Source organism: Platichthys flesus, chromosome 7, assembly GCF_949316205.1.
Source record: "Platichthys flesus chromosome 7, fPlaFle2.1, whole genome shotgun sequence".
Classification (NCBI taxonomy): domain Eukaryota; kingdom Metazoa; phylum Chordata; class Actinopteri; order Pleuronectiformes; family Pleuronectidae; genus Platichthys; species Platichthys flesus.
The window spans coordinates 15009953-15033270 of record NC_084951.1 but is presented as its reverse complement, the minus strand read 5'-3'; the positions used below and the strand labels follow the sequence as shown (position 1 = coordinate 15033270).

The following is a 23318-nucleotide window of genomic DNA, read 5'->3' as shown; positions in this document are numbered from 1 at the left end:
GTATTTTATTTATCTAGGTGTGTGGACCCCTGCTGGCCAAGCCGGGAGTCTGCCTGGTCGTCTCTTTGGGTGGGGCCAAAACTGTAGCTGCTGGTCGTCGGTGCCGTCACGGCTGCAGAAGCACATTTGACCGACGAAAGCAGCGGAAGCAAAGACAAGTGGGGAGGGGGGGGGGCACGCAGACTAGAGCCTTACCATCATGGTGGGCCACATACTGAGCTAAAGCCCAACCCAAGCGAAGTAAAGGCAGAACAACAGAGATTTAGGAGAAGACAGATCAGTATTTACATTTTAAACGTGAGCTTAAATTCAACAGGTTTATGTTTCCATATAGCGAGCAGCTGAAACTAAGTATCGTTTCATAATTCATAAAGTTCTTGATCATTTTAGTTTATTTAATAATTAATTGTCTGTGCAATTAAACATCATTTTAAACATTTTTGTTAAATCACAATGTTGTACACCCGAAGGCGATGCCATCAAATGTCTTGTTTATATAGTGTTTGAAAGCACTTTGAATCTTTGCACTCTTAGTAGTGTTTAATAGATAAATAGTAAAATAGAGTAACTAAGAAAAGCAACACCATAAAGTTCATACAAATTTGTCTCACTGTCCAGATTTTAATGTGAGAGTCATAGACGTACATCATTTTAGATAGTAACAATTCTTGAGCTGTTGGTCCATGTTCCTGACATAAGCCTGAAAGAAGCTACTTCCACTACTAAGAGCTAAGAGTCTGATCATTGCTCTAGTGTCCGTGTGCTGGTTGGGGTTCAGTACCTTTCGGATCAGATCCTGGTCCTCCACCACACCCAGCTCTCTGCCTGTAGCCTGGGCGATACGTTTCCCTGCCACCAGGTTGCCAACCAGCATAGAAGCTGGACCAACATCCACTGAGCAAACCAGAAACAATCAGGGTTAAATTCTTGAATAATAGAAGTTAAATAGAAACCTTGTTGCAATTTCTATAGTGAACACTGATATATTCTGAGGTGGCCTACCTGGCTGTTTCTGCCGTGGTTTGGGCAGATTGGTAACACAAGTGTGTGGGCACATGAGGATATTACACGGGTGCAGGTTTCCCTCCAAAAAGTTTTGCTTGGTTTCACAGATGTGGATTCCTCCAAGCGGTGTTTTGGGGAGGGTGTTGGCTGGAACGAGGGCGAGGCAGTACAGGCCGACCTGGTGGATGCTGTCGATTGCCTGTGCAGGGAATATGAATCACATCGTGTTTCATGTTACATTATGTTGGGTGTTTGAGAACTTCACTAGGATCAATACTTTTATTTCATCCATTAGGACTTCCAAACTTAACTAAAGACATAAAAGGGAGGAAGAACACCTATTGGTGTATGAGTTATGACATGATTTCATCAAAATTCTGTCCAAAACAATATCATAGAATATACAAACATGTGATGTGATATATTTAAGGGTGAAGTGATTTACCTGTAGTACTCGACTCATCCACTGGAAGCTGTCCTCCTCGCTGGCATCAGGCCTCTGCTCTGCCACAATCACGATCCTCTCATCATAAAACACTGTCACTGAGAACACGGCGATCCTGAACGGGATTGAGCACAACCACAAACTCTATAATCTCCCACACAGAGAGAGGAGGCATGGTGCTGAAGCAACATTTCTGCACTATTAACCAAATCAGACTTATAGAATGCAATTAAATACAATTTTCAGAAACATACCTGTAAAATGCTGATAATGATGAAAAACGATAAGGCCAACAAATACAATGATATACAATACTGGGCTGACGTGTGTGTGTGTGTGTTTTTGTGTGTGTATCTTGTTGTTAGTACTCTAAAGCTGCATATAACAATCATTCCTAGTGATGAAATTAAGTGATTAAGCAGCCAGAGGGATTTTTAGTTTTAGTTTTAACTTATGTTCATTTCTACGGAAGGGAAAAATATAATTTAGTTAAATACCTTCTATGGTCTTTTCCTGAGGTGACTAATTCAAAGACCTGCGGATATTCTATCAATGGATTTTTCAGTTTGAGGGTTAACACTGGAGCTATTTACTTTTTACTTTACCAATAAAATACTCCAGATTATCATGGGTACATTTATTGCTGGAATGCTCAGTGTGACCTGTGCGTCCATGTGCACACTCTTGTGAGGTGTAATTGCACACACAGACACACACTGGCTCACAGGGAGCAGTCAGTGTCTCACCTCCCCCTGTAAACTGTTTTGACAGGTTCCACTGCGAGCGCGGTGGCCACCAGGTCGTCTGCGTTGTGACGTCGCCCGCTCACCATCAGCAGCCCATCAATCTTCCCCACAACAAAGACCAGACTGCCCTGTGGAGCACACAGATTTACCTCAGCAAGGAAATACAAGTCCCCAGCTTCATTCTCCTTACTGACTCATTATTTTTTCGTGCATGCTTACCGGTCCTACAAATCCCAGCAGACCCGTTCGACTGAAGGGAATTTCTCCAATTGGTGCTCCAGCTTGGTTGACAGGGATCACCTGCAGATTAGCATTGAGATCAGACACTGGATTCCAACATGTACAGTATTGTCAAATTCACCTTGATATTAAAAGTATCAAAAGAACAGTGACATAATATAATTGCCAGTTAAATTTATTTTCAACAGTAAATTAAAATAGAAAAAAGGTTCAGAATGAAAACACATTAAAGGGTTTGGGCGAATAACTGAGAGGATGTTAGAACAGTCTTACGTGAGAGACTAAATACAATAGCAGACCTCTGGCGCCACCTAGTGGATCATTTGAATCAGTGCTTCTTTCTCATCCATCCATTTTCTAAACGATCACATTCTTGGCATGGATGAGGGGAAGTGGAGCTGATTCCAGCAAACATCTGACAAGTGGCAGCATAAACATGGACCGAGTAACAGGAAGTTTATTCTCAAATGTTAAATATCTTTGAGGAGGGATGTGTTTGAGCTCAAAATGAAGCCCAAGGCCAGATACAAGAAACGCGGCTTTCAGCAGCCACCAAATACCAAATACACACCCCAAGGATTTTATGACTGTAACTTACCCCTCTGTGATGCTTTGGTGATAAAATTACAGACATACATATAAACACCTGCCATTCTACCCAAAACCGCCTCAGGGGTGCTGAGTCGGTAAATTGTACCTTTTGCTCAGTATATAAAGAACAGATGTGGACTGAGTCATACAGACAGTTGATGATACATGATATTTTACTTTGACATACCTCAAACGTGTTCTTGGTGACACCAGGCAGGCCATAGTACATGGTGCCTCCGGCCCGAGAGTTGATCACAATCTCTCCTATTTCATCCGTCTTGCAAAGCTGTGACGGCCCGTCCGGTTTCACAATGCACATCAGAGCTGAAACGCACAAAATGTGTTTAGCAACCTGCATTCTGATAAACTACCGCACAATTAATGTGGCAGCTGCTGCACTTAGGCAGTGCCAATTAAAAGCAACTGCAGTTGCTAACCTCCAGGCATAATGTGGCCAACATCCTGAACAGTGAGAGCAGAGTTTTTGTCCTCTGTGTTCACCCTGATCACACTGTGGCTCAGCCCGCCCATGGACAGGATGGCTCTTGCTGGCAGTGGAGCTCCTCGTGCACCAGGCCTTGAGGGAAGGCAGAAAAATGTATGTTTAATGAACATTCTTTTAATTGTAAATATCTTATTGTCATAATTTTGGTCCATGCTTTGTGTAATTTTTATATTCAATTTTGGATTTATAAGTTCTGTAAGTTTTGATTTCCAAAATAGCTACAGCACATTAGTGAAAAGATGTAGGATACCTGCGTATGGCCACAGTTAAGGCCTCAGGAGAAGTGGCACATGGACAAATGACCTCAGGTTTCAGACCGTGAGACTGGAACACATTTAGGAAGGCATCACATGACGACACAGACCCTGGTAACAAAAAATAAATGAACATCTTATCAAAACAGGGAAGAAACAGTCAAAATCCACAATTCAAATAAAATTAGTGTCCATAGTAGTTTTTTTTATTTTAAAGGTGTGGTATTTGAGCAGGAGAGACGTACATGGGTTTGCTCCATCAGCCACAATAAGCATACGTATAGAAGACAAGTTGGTGTCTCTCTGGTCCTTGTGGGCCATCATAGCCCAGTGGAGGTCCCGGCACTTCACCAAGGCCACACGTGCTATGAAAGGGTACAGAGGACATATTACATATGTTTTATTGCAATTATCTTGGTCTGTACAGATTTCTATTCTTGGCTGGAGCTTATTTCTGATTTCTGAGAGAAACTGGATTAGTCGGACAGTCAGTCATCTGGTTTCAGGCCAGTCACATGACAGTAATATCATCAACACGCCCGTCACTGTGAAATCTCCAATGATCTGCTCTATTACCAGAGACTTTGTATTAGAAGGCTGGGAGAGTAAAAACCCATTTATTGTCCACTCCAACTGATTCAGACATCTGAATTCTCACATGGGTAGTGTCTATAAATTAATTATGGGTTAGAAACAGCCTGAATTCACAGAAGACACAAGTTCTCCAAGATGCAAAAAAAAACCTTCTGAGAGCTGCAAAAGACCTGCATTTTGATTGTTGTTAAACTTAATGGAGAACTATTATTCAAAGCATCTTTACTATAAAAGTAAAAGTGGATATAAGCTGAACCTTTGTGAATGTGGACCCTCTGCACCCACGACATAGGACAGGCTTTCATGACAGCATATGGCACTGAGATGGTGTGGATTCTGTTCATGACACTCTGCAAGAAAAAATAAACACATGTTGTCAATATGCTAGGAAGTTAAAGTTGATCAGCTGGTATGGATAAACAATACAATCGCACAAACTCATGTATTCAGTCTCACCGTTAAGACGCCATGCCACAAGCCCATATCCTTCTTACAGTCCAACACGTTGACCAGTGTCTCCCCTGAGACAGAAAACACAAAGAAACATCAGCAAAGAAATGTACAATCACGAGCCAAATAATCCTAATCATAGTCTTATCCCAGCTTTTCATGCCATGTGTTTCTAACTGAATCTCTCTGAGCAGTAGAAAAGACAAGCTGATGATAAAACATCCTGCAGATGCAATCAAGAGCTGACAACTGTTGTAAAAGGAGTGTTAAGGCTTAGATTATATCTGCTCCAGCATCTCACTCTAGAGATACAGCAGGAGATATTATGTTGGATTAAGTTCTGAGCTCTCACCTTCACAGTAGTTACAGGCCTGGGTCAGGGCTTGACAGTGGGTCAACATGGAGATCTTGGATACGGCAACTCCCATCACTGTTCCCTCTTTACTGGCTTTGTACTTTGGTGGAAGAGACACAAAAACGGCAGCAAATGGAAATGAGTAATTGTGATCTTTTACCAATAACTTATACAAACAGGGGATGGAAAATAGCTGACAGGCTAACTGTTTGTTTTTCCTCCATCGTCACGCCCTTTGCCCCGGAACTTATGGCAGAGACAGACCAAACAGTGACCAAACTAAAAAATGTCCCATTACCTTGAATCAAATTAGGGAGTTTGAATAATCTCAGTACACCAATCAACAAAATTAGTAGCACAGGTCTAACCGTTTTTAGACATTTTAACGAGTTATGAGAGTTGTAATATTAAATCTTTAAATAGGAACGACACCATTCTGTAATACATAAAATAAAATTCTAAAACTAATTAAATATTGAATGTTTTAAAGAGTACCTCTATGTAGGCGGTGTCTGTGTTGGCAGTGGGGATGTGCGGCTGCCAGTCTTTGGATGGCTTAGTCAGGTACTTGGTGTCTGTCACAACCCATTTCATCCTTGGCCAACCTGGTGAACATGAACACAACACCACAAAGAAAAATACAAAAGTGTGTTAAGGTAGACTAATCTGGAGTCACATTAAATCAACAATGTTCAGCCAGTAACTTCCTTGTTGCAAGGTCAGAGGTAAACAGCCAATAACTAACGAGCACTGAGGTTACACAGCCTCCCACTCATATGCTCTGCCTCTAAATTGCCCTGGGACATCACACTGTATTTTCCCTTTAATGAGTCTACCCAATGGCTCCCACAGAGACTGAGACAGATATGACTCCTGCTGAGCCATCGGCATTGGTGATGGTGCATTTAGGCAGACTGACCTTTGAACTGGATGATCTCTCCGTTTGGTGTCTTGGGCAGCCCTTTGAGACACACCTCACTGGTCAGCGCCAGACTAACACCACAGCTGCCCAACAGGAAGCCGATCTGCTGACTGCCAGCGTCCTGCGGAGAGCGACAAAGGTGAGGAGACTTTTGACACACAGGGAGGCACATGTAAACAAAACCCTGGCAATTAAAAACCAGGATGATTCCCTCACTGTCAGTATGTCGGTCATATAAGGAATCCAAATGGTCCATGTGGATATGTGAGTAATGAGGTATTATATACATCTCATGCACAAATTAGTACTTCCACTAACTAAAAGTTTATAGATTAAGCTGATGATTATTCCCTTAATCCTTTATGTATCTCCTATATAGTATATACAAATATTTTCTTTTCATTCTCAAATGTAGACTCAGACTTTAAATGTTATGTTTTGTCTACAAAATAAACCCCAAAGAAAAATATGTTTACAAAAATATACCAAAAACAAAAAGCAGAAAAGCTTCCAGTCCAAAATCATCAAAAGGGTTGCCAATTATTATTCTGACGATCAGCTAATCAATTAATTGGCACAGCTCTGACAAATAGGGCATCAAATGGCTTAGTGCTTTAATAAAATAGTTGTTCAGTCACAATTATTCTGGTTTAACTTTCATTAATTGCCATAAAAACCAAGATAACAGAGACTGACACTGACATAAAAATTTAAAAGTCAATGTAGCCAGCGACACTTTGGGCTTTTGTCATAGTCTAGGAATAAATATTAGACCTAACATGCATCATTCTCTATCTATATATGGTCCAATTAACATCTGGTTGTGTATTTCACATTGATCAACACAGAGGACGTCACAGTAATGTCTTTACCTGTCTTGACAGTGGTACCTCGATGGGCACAGGGATGACCTCAGCTAAAAGGCAGCCATAAAATGCCACCCAGAACATTCCAGGGTCACTGTTGGGATACACCAGCGCCACCTGAGAAACAGAAACACTTAGCTTCCCTCATGTTCCTCTATACTTTACACATCGAGTGGTGACTGACAGACTCTTACCCGATCTCCGGGTTGTAGGACAGGCTCAGTCTTGGTGCCCAGTTTATTCAGCAGTGTATAGGCCAGCTTCAGACTGCGACTCCATAGTTTGCCTGTAGAGAAGAAAAGAGAGTTTTGAAAAGTCCTGTTTGTAGTTTATCATGTATAAGTGTTGCATAACTGATCAAGGAGAGCTCAACTCAACAAACCACCTCCACACAGGGAGGGAATGTGCAGTAGGCGTTGTTCTTCTCAGGCCGAAAAGTATTCATTCAGCTGAACTCGCTCACATTTACATTTGGTGGATATGTTTATATGAACATGTGAACATATATCTGAACAAATTTTTGCAGTTTATTGTCTGTACTGATATCAATATGAGTTGAGGTGATCCTTCAAGTGACTTAGGAAATCTTTAAGGGAACTGTACAGGTACAACAAAATGATTGTGTTGAGCAAGCCTGTAAATGACTTATTATTGCACTCACCGTATGTGACTGTGTAGAGGGGTTTGCCAGTGATATCTAGAGCAGTGAGGGCAGGACTCTTGGCCTGGGTGGCCCCCCAGCGGGCCAGAGCAGCCTGCAGGGCAGGAGGCCAGTTACTGACCACTCCAAGGGGCTCCCCCTTTACAGGGATGATTTGACGTCCCTCCGGCTTCGGGGTGTTGGGATCTGGCTGAGGAACTGGGCATCGAAAGAGACATGGGTAAGTTTACCATCAACAATTTAATAGCAATGGATTTCCATGTAATTCCTGACCAATACAGTTTAGTTTAAAATAGTTATCTCTGGCTAGTGCAAAATTATGTATTGATAGTTATTGCCAATTTTGCTTCCATTAATATAACATGTATAACATATACACATGATAAATGTATTAAGGTTTACACTTTTGAATATTTCTGTGACTGCCCCCATCCCATAAAAAACTGTATATAAACTCTATGTGCCTCACCTTCTACAATTTCCTCAGAGTCGTCGAGGAAGAATTCACTGAGTGGTGGTCTTTTGGGCCGTTTGAGTGTGTTCAACAGCTGCTGGATCTTAGTGGACACCCTGCTATTGACAGGCACACCTAAACAAACACCAAGAACAACTACCGTCATAAACATATGCAAACAAGTGACCTGAGACACAAAACACATGCAAGTCTAATCTAACACAAATCTTGATCACACACCCTCACGCAGACAGAACCCTACACACTAATACACCATCGGGATCAGAATAAGCAGCAGGAAGGAGTCGAAAGGGAAAAAGGTTATCCAAGAGACACAGATTAGAGCATTAGGGAAAATCAAATACAGGAGATTCTCTACATCTAGACCTACAACACGAGACACACATAAAGACAGATAGACAGACGCCAGATTGGAAAGCAAGCTGAGCTGGACCTCGTCAGCATCCCTCCCCATCCCCGATTGCGATTTGTATTACCTTTTCCTTTTCCTTTTTTAAATGAAACGCAAGACAGGGACAGGATTAATGGACCCAAAAGAAAGAACACAAAATATCTGTAATTAGCAGCATTCACCACACAGTAACATGGGGATGATGTTCAAGTTGATTCTGGATGTACATGAGTAGATCATTCACGGATTTGATCCCCACAATGCTGTGTGTCACACAGTCAATGTCAAACAGAAAATGTCATACAGCAACTGCCATAATTAGAACACACAAACAGCTTCACCTCCTGATCTGTGGAGGGAAATACATGACCACGTTCCACAAGTTTCAGGAACAGAAATTTACAGATTTTCCTCCAAAACCACATATATATCAGACATTTGTAAACATCCAGGCTTGTGTGACTGTACCATCAGCAGTATCCATCATGCTGGAGCGGCTCTGTCCACGACTCATGCCCCTGACCACTGGAGCCAGGTCAACCCTGGATCCTCTATCCTGGGAAGTGGAGGATGTCACATCAGGGGGGATACTGTTTTCTGGAGGAGAAGAGAGAAAGTGAGCATCTAAGGGAGAACAATAGTCAACCAGCACTGTTATATATCTGTTAGCTATTTATCAGTGAAGTTTACCGATGCGTGTGTGGGCCAGTACGTCGGCCAACAAGGAAATTGCCGGTTGAGGCTGGGGCTGTGGTTGGGGCTTGGGCTCTCCATGGGAGAGGGTGGAGGAGGCGGACGAGGACGTGGAGGAGCTTTGGACAGAACGGTTGATCCAGTAGTCAGGGCTCTGCAGGCTCTGGGCCAGCACTGCACTGAGAGCTGCCTTCCTGCGCAATGAGCCATCATCCTCTGATGCAGAAGATGTGTCTGAAACACAGAAAGCAATGTACATCAATGGATCATAATCTTCTGATCCTGACTCATCTTTTATTTACTGGTGTCTCTTTAGATTCTTTATCACTATTTTAGCCAGAGGACATATGTGTGGTTGTATCCTGCAGATCGCTTGCTTGAGAGCACTTCAGTAGTGTGGACACTACATGACATAATGATTACAGCAACCAGCTCCCCTCTGAGCATGAGAGACTTGTTTACCTGGAGGTGTGCAGGTTTCTATGGGAGACTGGACAAAGGCTGAGCGTCTTTTGGTTGGCATGGGCAGCGCCATCTTCTCTTCTTTGTGTTTGGCCAGCGCTGCCTGCACTGCCTCTGTGTGGATGTCTACAGAAAGAAAGAATTGGAATAAGAACAGAAAGAGTTCAAAAGACTGCTGGATGGAGTTTAGGTTATTTATGGAATGGTTAATTTAAGCGGTGTACCTGATCTGTAGCGGTCGTCTCTGGCCCCCCCACTGCGATGTGCACGGTGGTGTCTGGCAGCTGAGGAGGTGGAGGGGCCCGGGGCCTCAGGACTCGGGCTGGGGTCCGCACTGTGGCCTGGGGAAAGCTGGACATCTGGAAGAGACAGGTCCACATCTGCGAAATAGAGAAATGTAAATTGAGCATAAATAAAAACACATGTAGGAAAACCTAAAGAAAAAAAAGACATTAATTATGAGACAGCACAACCCTTATTTTCATAATGCCACGTGCATGTACATGTAGGCATGAATATTACATGATACTCAAAGGAGCTCCCTAAATATAGCCTCACTACAGTGCCTCTGATCATCAAGTGAAATAAGGATATGTACATGACTGATGCAACTTGTATTGCATAGAGTACATGAAACTAGGTTGATTCCACCAAATATGTTTATGGTCATCTGTCTTCACTTCCCTGAGGGCCTGAGCAGCACAGTCCCTGTAGAGACGATGGTTTGGAGATAAGTGGGCCTGAGGGGACGGCTGCAGGAGCAGGAGGGGGACTCAGTAACTAATGTGACATCGGCTGCAAAATGTCCACAATAAAACAAAAGGCAGAGCTCACTTACAACATTAAAGATTCAATTCAAGTATTAAATTATTGAGATATAGTTCTTATTCAAGTCCCTCAGCGTGTTCATCACTTCACAAAACATGCATTATGTGGTGGCTCAAGCCAAAGCAGACCAAGGTTAAACTAGTCGGGAAGGAAAAAAAGGGTTCCACTTTTTAAAATGAGCTCTCATTTACACAACAAGAAGGATTTTTTCATGTCAATGTTAATGTGGTGCAATGTTTCTGGAGGAAGCGCCACACCCTCATGCGAGGCAGCTGACAAAATCCAAACAGATCAGCTAACAAGTGAGGCCAGAGGTGACTGGCTCATAGCAATACTGTGAAACTTTGCTACTTCCCTTCTATGAATGTGTGTAAACTGACACTGGGTAAAGGAAACTGTGTGCGCTGGTTTACCAACGGCTGCAAAAACTCTGACACACAGAGGTTTTGTTGGGGGAAGAGTAGATGTTGTATCTGCAGTTCTTCTTTTGGCCACTAGAGTGCCACAGAAAGCCAGAAATTCCCATGGACAACTTGGACAAAGAGAATTACACACACTGGGACAATCTGTTTTCATGAGGCTAAAAAAGGACACTTTAAACTACACAAACAGAGGTTTTGATGGCTAGAGTGGCTCCTATATATTACTGCAGTTCTCATTTTGGCCACTAGAGTGCCACAGAAAGCCAGAAATTCTCTTGGAGAACTTGGACAAAGAGAATTACCCTCACAGTGTGAACAGTCTGTTGTTATGAAGAGGTTTCATTGCATTTCTCAAAACAGACCACAAAAAACGCATTTGATGTGTAACTACTGTTTTACTGAAAAGATGACCAGTTCTTCTGAAGCAATTACTTTGAAGTTCTGCATCTCACAGTGACCAATGGCACAAATTCTGATGGAGGAGGTGACACTTGCACAGAAAAGGGGGAAGGAGGGGTTGGAAGCACAATGAGGAAAAAGCATAAAGCAGAAGTGGAGTTGGTCTTACTTGGCAAGTGGGGGATGCAGGAGGTCATCAGCTTGGCTCTCTTTTTCTCGTAGCCCTTCTGCGTGATGTCACCTAGGAGAGAGGACAGCGACACCACACTGTTATGTTACCACACATAATTACCACACAAACAACAACGGACAACTGCACACACATGAGCCAGATGAGGTACCACAGCTCTCCTACGAAACATGCACAGGTTTGCACAGCTAACACTTTTAGGACTTTGCATTGACTTCTATTCACTGAGGACAGTCTGACCAAAAGCTTAGCTCTGTCCTTAACTTAACTACAAGTCACATCTCACCCTTAATCTTAACCTGGACCTCAGAAACATTGGTTTGCCTCATTTGGACCAAGCTTAGGTTCACATGAGGTCTACTGGTCCCCACACAAACCTGAAAAGGTACACACACACACACACACACACACACACACACACACACACACACACACACACACACACACACACACACACACACACACACACACACACACACACACACACACACACACACACACACACACACACACACACACACACACACACACACACACACACACACACACACACACACACACACACACACACACACACACACACACACAGCTGTACTGTAGCTAATACTTTCGCAGCAGTTGAGTCATAATAATAATAATAATCCTCTTTAAACCAGATCTACTGAGCTCAACATTTTGACGGCTCAGTCCATTTACAACAAAGCACAGAGATAACGCCATTGTTTGGCCTTACATTAGCCCCGGTGGATAAACATGATGAGTGCACAAAAAAAAACCTCCTCCTTGCTACAAAAACCCAAATATGATTAGGACAACTAGCAGATAACTGTGCCAGAGAAGAAAACAATAGCAAAACTGAAGGCTGTCGGGATCAGTTGGGATAGTAAGCAGACCAAAAAGGAGGCCATGTGAGCCAGTTTCACATGAGACTCAAACATTTATCTCCTCCACCTCCCCCCTCTTCTTCCCACTGTACACCCAGCACCACCCCTTCCTCATTCGCCCTTCGACTGGCAGGAGTCCCACTGCTTCCAGAGTTTGTTGGAGAGCAACAGAGGCCGGGCAAAGTCCACTTAACTGGGACCCCAAAACACACAGTCTGCCTGTAGAGCAAACATGCATGCAAGACACACCCAGTCTTGTTAACTACCATACACACACTCTGCCCTTGTACACACAAACAATCCCACTCCAGCAATCTTCCACTCTCTCAGTTATTCCCCTTCTTCAATGTCCTGTGATAACACTGTATGCTATGTCAAGTGCAGTGCGCCAACTGGCTGCTTAGACTCAGTTCCCTGACACCTCGTCCACGCTCAGCCCTGACAACAAGGCCAAACATCGGCTACATCCACACTTCTACATCTTAGTTTTAAAATGCATCACTGTTGCTTTAAGCTTACGGCTGCTGTCCACATAAGGCTGGAGTTTTCACGAAGTTTGGAAATGCTGCTGGCCCCGTATTAGATTAGCAGTTTACAATTAATGTTTCTCCTTCGTAGTATTTCGTGAAACTTCCTGTTTACACCAGCACGCCCCCGACCAATGAATGTTAATGGTCACATGATGTTGGTTTTTGGGTACATAAGTATAGACAGAGAATATTACTAATACAAAGCTTAAACATTCATGTGGACATAGATTGCTTTAGTCCAAAAGAAAAAACATATTAGTGTGGAGATAGCCTTACTGAGAGGGAGATAAAGATAATGGAGATGGAGGATAGTAGAAGTTAGAGTAAGAGGGGAGGAAAGGTTTATGGGGGGGGACGAAAGTCACTGGGGGAAGCAAGAAGAAACATGGCCTGGTGCGTGTATGAAAAGACAATGGAAAGAAAATGGAGAGAGAGAGAGAGAGAGAGAGAGAGAGAGAGAGAGAGAGAGAGAGAGAGAAGCCAAAGTTCAGCAGCAGATTGGAAGGGGGGGCTGGATAAGTCGGTACTGGGTGGGGAGTCCCATGTGTGACTCAGATACTGTGTTGTAACTTAAGAGCATTCTCACACTCGGGTTGGTATCCACCGGCGTGTGGTGTTCGCCTGAATAAACAACTGAATCAGAAAAGAAATTCCCCACGGGACTCAGTATGTAGATTACCAGTGTGGGTTGCAGACTTTATTTTCCCTTACTTCTGATAATTCACATGCAGAAAACTCTCAAGGTTCCACAACACTGTGAAAGAGAGGAACAGGGGAAAAGTGGGGGAGGAGACGGAGTGCAAAACACTTGCAGAGAAAAAGTCAGCAAAAGTTTCGGGAGAAAGAGGGAGTGCGATTGAGTGCCGTGCGCTTGTCATCATGTGTAAAAGGAGGCTCTAGTGGGACGGCCCAGTACTTCACGCCTGGATGCACACACTGGCCCCAAATCTACTCGGGATGAAGGAAAAAAAACAGCAGCAAATGTGTGTTACATTCTCTTTTTCATTGTTTCTCCTTCCCTTAGGCGTGCAACGGGCTTGTTTATATCCAGGAGAACACTCGCAGAGAGACGTGCAAGCACTGCAATCAACAGCGAATTGATTGCAGAGGACTGGAGCATCATTATTGTTGGAGACCGGGTTCTGTCAAGCCCAGTTCTGGTGCCCAAGTCGGGAAAGGAGGGAGGGAGGGAGGGAGGGAGGGAGGGAGGTCATTAACACAGACAGAGGAGAGACTGTATTAGTGTGGGACATAACAACAGGCACGAACTGGCACGACCACACTGGCTCCGACAGTGTAGGCAGGGAGACGCTGAAGGGCACTGGGTTTGAAAGAGTTGAGTGGGACAGCTGCTTCGAAACAGAGGAAAAACTGTGTGTTTAAAGAGCAAGAATGTGGTGTTTTGAGTGCGAGCAGGAGCAAAACAGTTCAGTGTGTGTGTGTGTGTGTGTGTGTGTGTGTGTGTGTGTGTGTGTGTGTGTGTGTGTGTGTGTGTGTGTGTGTGTGTGTGTGTGTGTAATCTGAAGTCAGGGGACAGGATATGAGTGTTACCCCACCCTGAATTTGCACTGCCAAAATTGTCTCCCAGAGTCTGTCTAGAGAAAGAGGAATGTGCTGATTGGTGAGCACCATACTAACGGAGAAGGCCAACTGGCCAGGAGAAGCTTGCTCACTGGCCAAAGCCCCCCGAGGTGCAGGAAGTGAATATACGTGAGTTTCTATGTGGTGTGTGTGTGTGTACACAGCTGGTGCAGGTTAAAGGGGGCTTCAGTACACAGAGGAATTAATGCTGAGTGAGTCCTGAGCGAGAGTGGCATTACAGGGCCTGCTCTGTCAGATGTGTGTCAGTGTGTCAAACCAAGACTGTGTGTGTTGTGCTTCTTTTTGTCTAGGGCCAGTTCAACATGCTAGAGCTAGTTTGTTCAGCAACATGTCTGTTATCACCAGTGTTTGTGTCAGAGTTCAATGAAGAGAGCAGAGACTATCTGACTCCTCCTTTAAAACAGGTGCTGTTGACCTCTGACCTCAGGAAAGGTCAGACAGAGGGCTGACCCTCCCACAGATGGCTGCACAGGGTCACAGAGCGGATAAAAACACACACACACACATAAGCAACAGTCCAGGTTACATAATTCATTATAGCGCATTCAGCTCTGGCATTCCCTGGTCTGATCTGGCACATTAGAGGCTTTTGTGAATGTGCAGCTCATCTGTGAAAAACTGAAAACTTTGTCTGAAGTAAAGCATTTATCCAATGTTCATTTGATTTGGGGGAATAGGAAAACCTTAATTTCTTCTGGTTTGGGGGTCTTCCAACCTTTTTCAACTAGAAGGGCACTCAGAGTACATTATTCTGCTAAAGCCGTTAAATGAAAGAAAAAAACATTTAAATGAACTAGATCCAGATAATTAATTGGATCTGCATCAAAAGGCACACACTCACATACATGAGTCCCCTAAACTTGTCTGACAGGTCAAACTTGTGCAGTTCTTTTCACCAAGTGGGAGATGTTTTACGCCTATAAGAAATTCACAATATCCCTGACTGGAAATGACCACACTCAAACCAAATTGTGTGAATTTGGCATTGTTCATCAACTGCTTGGAGACGAATAGAATGAACTGATGCCTCCAGCGCCAACTGATGTCCAGCATGGTAGATCTAAACTAGTGACTTCATGAATACCAGAATGACAGCCCATGCCCCCCATTGTCATTACATCACACTGAAGTCACACTGAAATATTAATAATGGGTGACGGTGAAGTTGTCTTCTGCTACATCCCTCAACAACAGAGAACCTCCTTCTTCAGGTTTGTCTAATAACTCAATACATTCAGATTATAGAACATGTTGTCTTCAGCAAGACAAACACAAGCTGTTCTGAAGTTAAATTACTCATATAAAAAACGAATGTCTCATTATATGAGTAATCTTCTGACTCTCTGTAGCTGATACGCCTTTTGTTTCTTACTATCAACAATAGACTGAGTTTGGCTTTCTCAAACAAACCGTAGGAGAAAACCTAATCCCACTTCAGTGGTGAATAAATGATGAGTAATGAATAGTGGTATAAAGCTGAAGTACAGTCACAGAGCCCTTGGAAGGAAAAGCTGAGATTATGGTTATGAGGTAACACACCCACACACAAACAAACCACAAACAATCTGTCAAGAATCTTTTACCCTTGATTTAGCAGGAGTTCAACGACTACTGGATTTAGAAGAGGACTTGAAAGAATCTTTGTCAAGTAGCTTAATTCTAGCTGCCACTCTCAGCAAATGACTAAACCGTCTCAGATATTTACATAAAACTTCAACAACCCAGCAGGTGTGCCCCCCAGTCAATAAGAGCATCCTCTGCTACTAAAGTTTACACTGTGACGGTTCTTTTTCTTTGGTGGATTGTGAAAACCGTTTTGGGGGAAAAGCGACTCTGCATGAGAAGCTCAGTGAAACACATTTCTGCTAAAGTTTTCCATCGGAGGTCATTTTCTCTCTAACAGTTTGACAGTGGCGCCAGTTATTTCTTAAGCATGCACTGAGGGTCATAGATGAATATTGCACAGTATAAATAGAATAGGAACCAGATAGTTAAAACACATGATCCCAATTATCAGTATGAAATTTGTTCAAAAGTACTGATACACAAACTTAACTAATTTCAGCAAGTTTTATATTTATATATCATATCTATTATCAATACAAATGCTCATTATATATTAATTATCCATCAGAGCGGAGGAGACAAGGTTTCCAACATAGACAAATATTTGAGTCAGGCCAAAATATGAGCGTATGTTTAACGTACCCAATCTGGCAACAGTAAATGCTAGCATTTGCGATATGCTGTAAAACCCATACCCACTTCATCCCAACCCAGGATACGTGAAGGCAACCCAAACAGTGAGAATGAACGTGACTAAGACCTGTTCGTAACACTGAATAGGAGAATGACTCAGACCAGCCAAGACAAAACAAGGTGCTTGTACCAGCAGAATCCTGCATGCACCCCGTCACATTGACATGGATTAGGTATGAAAAGCCTGACATGAAACAGAAAACTTTGAAAAGAACGCTAGTCTTAACAACAGACTCAAACACCAACAACCTCTTCTACCACCTACGCAAGTAAATAAGCTGGAGAGAGTCTTTGATGGAGAGCCACAAAAGTACAATGAAAACAAAAGAAAAGCCCACTGACAACAGCAAAGACATGACCCCAATTTAGAAAGAAAGATTATCATTACATTTTACAGATAATGTGCTATATTGTGATGTGTCGGCTGCATATGAAACGACATGTAGGGATAAGAGGGTTTGGTTTTATCGCACATGCAGCCGACACCAAAGCGGCTAGAATGAAGGAGGCAGCAGAGCTTTCAGTGGTTTCAATGACAGTCAGAGGTCAATACTGGGCTAATGCTTCCCACTCCAAGACAGAGAGATGAGCTAATAAGTGGTGCTAGAAGGCAGGAGAGGGTCTGGACTGGATAGTAAACACTTGTCCTTCCATCAAGCTACTTCCCTAGACACACACACAGGCGTACACAGACACACACACGTGACCACAGGACCTATCAGATTAAAATCAGTAGAGTACAATGAAGTGCAGAGGTACGAGATTTGTGTTCTGTGTGTGTGTGGAACTGAGTGGCTTAAGCATCAGCCGATTAGCCTCCAGCTCTCCCGGCTTACAACCAGGAGACTAAGATCATGTATGAACAAGCTTTTCCTCATTTTCATGTCAACTACACACAAGGCAGATTTCCACTCCTCTGTCGAGGATGTGTCAACAACTCTGATTGCCAAATACGGTTTGTGTCGTTAGATGTTGAAAAATGTAAACGCATGACACACCCGATACTACATACACACACAAACTGAAACTACTTATACACAGATATTCAGCCCCCCAACTGGGAGAGCTGCTGTAATTACTGTTGGCAGATTAACCAGGGAGGAAGTGACACGTCTGCTTCTGTCACCCACAATTTCCTCTTGCTTCACGGTACCCGTTACTCTCCCTGCATGCACCCAACACAAGCACCTACATGTCACAGGTTACATTCAAACACATGACTGTAGACAAGCACACTTTTCACAGGGGATAACAAACAAGATTACACAAGAAGCAGTATATAAAGTAAATAAATCCTCCATTTCACAGAAATATGCAGACTATATACATATTTGCCTCTTTTCTATCACGCAATCTGATTACCAGATTACATTTTTGGCCCTGGCATTGAACTGGAGGCTGGTAACTAAGTCTGAAATGTAGGAGCCAGTGAAGTCATGGTCGGGCTCCAAGCCAGTGACACAAGTTTGATGTGCACAAAGCCGTCTTTGTTTATCAGTAGTTTATTGTCTGCGACAAATGTGATGCTAACATACAACAGTTACAAGTTCATCTCATGAGAAACACATCCAACAACCGAAGAAAGCTACACTCCTGCTGGGTCTTGGTGAGCAGATGACAGCGAGGACACACAGCACGACCACAAACAGAGAACCTCACACAAACAGCAACAGCGTGCACATTTATATGTAAATACACACATAAACACAGGGGACCAGAGGAGAGGAACTAACGTCACCCACAGGATCTTATTTATAGAGACACTGAGCACGAATACAAAAACAACGGGCAGACTGTGCTGAGAATCTGGGTAAATAGAAGTCGACAGGAAACGCAAATGAATGAGTCTGACACCAAGGCCATTTAATCGCACCTGGTCATTAGTTTTAGTAGACGGTGGCAGTTAATTTCCACATTCACACAAACAGCTAGACAAGAGTTAAAGATCAAATGCCCACTTTCATGATTCCTTTTTGTGTGTTTCATTTCTTTTTCATCGTAATCCTGTTATCTAGGATGGAAACAAGACGTCTATTAATCAGTTAGTCGAGTGACTCTCTCAGAATAGAGATGTAAATTCATGTTCCACTTTTACGTAAGATTTGTTTCTTTCTTCATTCAAATTCTAAATAGTTGGTTGTGTTTTCTTTTAAGTTATTTATAACAACATATTAAATGTTTGTTTAAACTGTAAAATATCAAGCATCTTTTTCATGAAGGTTTGATAATGAAGCCTTAAAAATAATTGACTATTATAAATAATTTGTCCACTTATAATAACATCATAATGAACAATTATAAATGTATATATCCATTGAGATCTGCAACAGAATTTTTGTAACTGACGTCGTTAAACTGCAATGGGAGAATCGCATTCTTGCAGTATTACTGAAATCCCAAATATGTTCTTGGCGGGGGAGTTTATTTCCTCTACTGAGCAGCTTTTCTTATTAAATCAAGGATCTAATGTGCCTTTTGAAAAAAAATTGTTTGCCATATAAAAAACAACAACAGTCAGAATAAGACTGTTAGAGGTTTCACGGCTTAATAATTTGCAGTTGCTTCTTCTCACTGCATCAGCAGTTGAATCACAGCTATTTAATATCACAAGTTATTTGCTCTTATTCAGGGGGCATTTTGTTCATGTCTGCATTGAGCTTCAAACGTTTATACAAAGGCCTCCCATCTCCAGGGCCAACATTTTCCACTGCAAAAGCCGGCCTGCAGTTCCTCTGGGACCTGGTGAGTCCATGTGGGGGTTTTCAGGCATAAAGGGAGCATGAGGTGATATATGGATGGATGACGAAATCTCCCTTCCAGCTGGGGAAAAAGTACTGGGGGACATGTGATTTCCCTTCAAAGATTATCCAGGGGGAAACAGAGATTTGGTTGGGTTTTTGAACAGGAAAAAACAGAACAATGAAATTGAATATGTAATTTTAAAACTACATAACAAAACGTAAGAGGAATATTGAGGATTAATGGAATAATAGTTGCGTGAACAGAGAGTTTAATGTTTTTCTTGAATTGCTATATATTGAATAAGTGATAAGGTAGTTGGCAGCGAGAGTCCGAGAGGAGATCCCATAATCTAGTTGTGCAGTAAATCTTGAGCATCAACAAGTCAGTCAGACGGATTATTTGTGATATTTAACATCATAATGTGAGTTCCATCATCTTTATTTGGCAAAATGTATCATTTGATTATAGTATTGTTAGTAGTATTACTACTATAGTATTGTTGCTGTGCAGCCATTTTCTTCATGCACTGAGGTGACATTGAGAATATTAACAATTCTTAAGCATTTTGTCGAGGAGAAAAAATTATTTGGAGAGAAAAAGAGGCAAACTGACATCTGCATGTTATGATGTGTTCAAGTGAAAGATTCCTATGTAGTACAAATTTTTCATAGATGTGTAACACCTCGAACACCAACATAGAGTAGGTAATGACTATTCAAAGGCAGCAGGGGGAAGGTAACAGAGGGAGCGAATATAGAATGTATATATGTATTAGGAATAGAGACAGACAAGAGAGAGAGACAAAGACAGACAGACATCCTGTACACATACACATCAAAGTCACTGTCATAGTATCCTGAATCACACCAAGCTTAAAAACAAAAGAAACACATGAGCACATATTACAAACACACACACATAAACAAACAGGCCAATTCGACCCTGCGTGAAGCACCAAATCATTTCATCAAATCAGGCCTTGCTGTAGAGGAAAAAAACACTTTCCAATTGTGTTGGCCACAATAAGATCAAAATTAAGATGTATGCTGTGAGCAACAATCCATTTCCACACAATCAGATTTAGTGGTCGGCATCCTGAAAGTTATTTTGCCAAAAAAATAAAACTACAACTTCCTTCCAAGCTTTTAAAGCATCCACATTCTGTTTGAGAGCAGAGCGAGCGTTGCCCTACTTCCTCCATTACTTCTATTACATTGTGCACTTTAATTTGGCAGCGACAGGACTCCTGAGCCAGCTGTGTGAGCTGGGGACAGTCGCAGAATTGAGGGCTTGTTTCTACTTTTAGCAAGCTGAAGAGAGACCATTCCCCCAACCCAGAAGAGAACAACCCAGAAGACAACGTTTTCTGATAACCTAATAAAATCATTGTTTCCTAATTCATAACCCAATTAATCTCTCATCAACACTTGACACTCGCCTCATATCTGTGCTAGAGTTAACATAATCACTTGCACTAATTTGGGTCACTGTGTTTCCCTGAAGACAATAACAGGCGGATTGTAAAGTCAAGCTTTACATCAAGCTGTTTTATACAGAAGACATTACTTCATCAAAGTGATAAGACTGGTGAACAAGTGTCCATGGTTGAGTGCTGAGTCAGACAGGCACAAGTGGGTTGTGTGTGAGTAAGCAGCAATGATTAATGTAATTTATTCTTCAGGCAGGCTGCACTGAAGCACAGTGTAACTGCACTGGGTGCTTAGCTTACAGGTTGTGTTTCTGCGGAATTAGGTGCAGGGATGAGTAAGACCACCTGAGGTGAGAGGCCAAATCCCACATTGATTTCTTGTCAGATTAGCTGGCCGCCCCTCAACAGTAGAGATTATCTGTTGCCTACAGGTATTGGACGATTGGATAATTGCGTAAAATTGTATTTAATTGGGCTGTCACACCAATTCAGGAATTTTTACAACAGATATTTTGACTTCTCACAGAAGTTTAAGTGCCTGCAGTAATTACAACTTTGCTTTAAAAGGTACATTAGTCAATTCCAGGATTTGACTGGCTCTGCTTGCTGACTCATTGAGGATGAAAAAGATTACAATCTGGGTCCAACTACAACCCAAACAAGATATCCGATTAAAAACATTAAGTGCCAGAGAAAAATTATCCATTGTCAAGCATGACGTTTATCAATACAGACTACAGTGATGCATCAATAGCAACTACATGCAGGCCTATATAATAAGGTTATTATCACTATTCAAATCAATTACATTGTATTCATATCAGACCAAATCCTAACATACATTATCTCAATGCAGTTTACATAATTTACATAAAATTATAGAGAAACCCAACTGTTCCCACAAATAGAAGGCCATTTGGTGACTGTGGAGAGAAAAAAAAAACACTTGTGCCTGTCTGACTCAGCACTCAAACATGTACACTTGTTCACTAGGGAAAACTCTACTTCCGGAAGTGTCTATGCTAGAGGACGTAGCCACACAGACAAGCACCCCGCGTGTGCCCTTGGGTGAGTGTGTGTGTGGTGTTCCTTGAGCCCGAGGCTGCGTGAACGAGCTCTGGAGAAGGCTATCAGTGGACATTTAGGCTAAAAACATGTTGTAAGTGACGCTGTTCCGAGTGGAATGTGACTGTCGGGGCTTGCGGACACTTTAATGACACCATACATGCAGTATGGAGGGATGTTGTATTTTTTCTGTTGTTTTCCTATTACATCTGAAGAAGAGGTAAAATTGTACTTACATTTGAATGACCCACTACCGGCATAGTGGTGAGTAGATAATTAGTGACTTATCATTTTTCTGTGAACTATCCCTTTAAGGTCATTGTTGTGAGATACAGCAGCTCCATGGTTGTACATGTGAGTTCTTTGATCACTTCCTCTTCTAGCTCATATATTTTAACCATGGAGTTATGAAGAACTGTGACCAGGTCAGTGGGTTGATGCTGTCTTCATTCAGCACACCGTTAAAAAAAAGAGCCAGAATAGAAACTTAGTTGGACAGAGGCATCCTGGCCGGCTCAGTGCATGACAGACCAGTGTTGCTGCATTGCCGGGTAACCAGGGTGTACTGAGCGGTGAAAGTGAGTGAAGGGTGTCAGGTTTCAATGTGGCTGGTGTTGTTCAGTTATGCAGTGATCAGTGTGTGAGACAGACCTGGTGTGAGGTTCAACGAGGCCTAGACATCAATTTAACTGGGGGGTTCAGTGGGTGAACAAGACAAAGTATCACTACACTGGGCCATGTAGAGCCAGGGCAACGACTGCAGGAGAGTTAAGAACCAAAACGATTCAGGAAACAGGCTGCATCACGGATAAAGGAGAATCTTCACTTACAGTATATTCTTCTCGAAAATAACGGTGCATCACACACTACATGATATTATTAAAAATATTTTGCTGCAGTGACACAAAACCTCACTTCTCTTATGGGACTTCATAGGACAGCAGATGTGAACAATATGGCGTGAGGTGGAGAAACAACTTGCTCTGAAAAGCAGAAGGGTAAACAAGTCTGAAAGAGTAAATGGTTCAGCAGATGCGGTCAACACAAGTTCTCTATTCTTCAGGTGAGATTTTTTACTATCAACAGTAGCATGCTAGCTGACGTTAGCCTCAGAATGTTTACTTGCTTGACAGCACTGTCAGCTGCCCTGGTCTCTCTCATTGGCTGCTTGATAAGTACTGATTTAGTCATCCCAATTTAAAATCCCAAATATCAAACATAGCTGAGTTTTGTAGAGGCAGCCCAATGATTTATGGGGACAGTTCACTAGGTTTAAGAATGACTCTGTAACCCCTCACACTACCAGATAATCT

The 23318-nt window shown here is 42.4% G+C and overlaps 1 protein-coding gene across 1 annotated transcript in view; it reads right to left on the bottom strand.

The window, feature by feature from the left end:
* dip2ba (disco-interacting protein 2 homolog Ba) overlaps positions 1 to 23318 on the bottom strand; it is a 44959-nt gene that overhangs the window by 11008 nt on the left and 10633 nt on the right. Inside the window, exons 2-24 of the mRNA XM_062391866.1 lie at positions 11474 to 11545; positions 9880 to 10035; positions 9656 to 9781; positions 9191 to 9427; positions 8969 to 9097; positions 8104 to 8223; positions 7635 to 7832; positions 7168 to 7259; positions 6980 to 7090; positions 6105 to 6228; positions 5681 to 5790; positions 5183 to 5285; positions 4837 to 4901; positions 4637 to 4730; positions 4032 to 4151; positions 3783 to 3897; positions 3465 to 3604; positions 3215 to 3351; positions 2416 to 2496; positions 2197 to 2324; positions 1451 to 1565; positions 1003 to 1204; positions 782 to 894 (exon numbers count right to left, since the gene is read on the bottom strand). Coding sequence (XP_062247850.1) covers positions 782 to 894; positions 1003 to 1204; positions 1451 to 1565; positions 2197 to 2324; positions 2416 to 2496; positions 3215 to 3351; positions 3465 to 3604; positions 3783 to 3897; positions 4032 to 4151; positions 4637 to 4730; positions 4837 to 4901; positions 5183 to 5285; positions 5681 to 5790; positions 6105 to 6228; positions 6980 to 7090; positions 7168 to 7259; positions 7635 to 7832; positions 8104 to 8223; positions 8969 to 9097; positions 9191 to 9427; positions 9656 to 9781; positions 9880 to 10035; positions 11474 to 11545 — 2888 coding nt within the window. The remainder of the gene's footprint in view (positions 1 to 781; positions 895 to 1002; positions 1205 to 1450; positions 1566 to 2196; positions 2325 to 2415; positions 2497 to 3214; positions 3352 to 3464; positions 3605 to 3782; positions 3898 to 4031; positions 4152 to 4636; positions 4731 to 4836; positions 4902 to 5182; positions 5286 to 5680; positions 5791 to 6104; positions 6229 to 6979; positions 7091 to 7167; positions 7260 to 7634; positions 7833 to 8103; positions 8224 to 8968; positions 9098 to 9190; positions 9428 to 9655; positions 9782 to 9879; positions 10036 to 11473; positions 11546 to 23318) is intronic.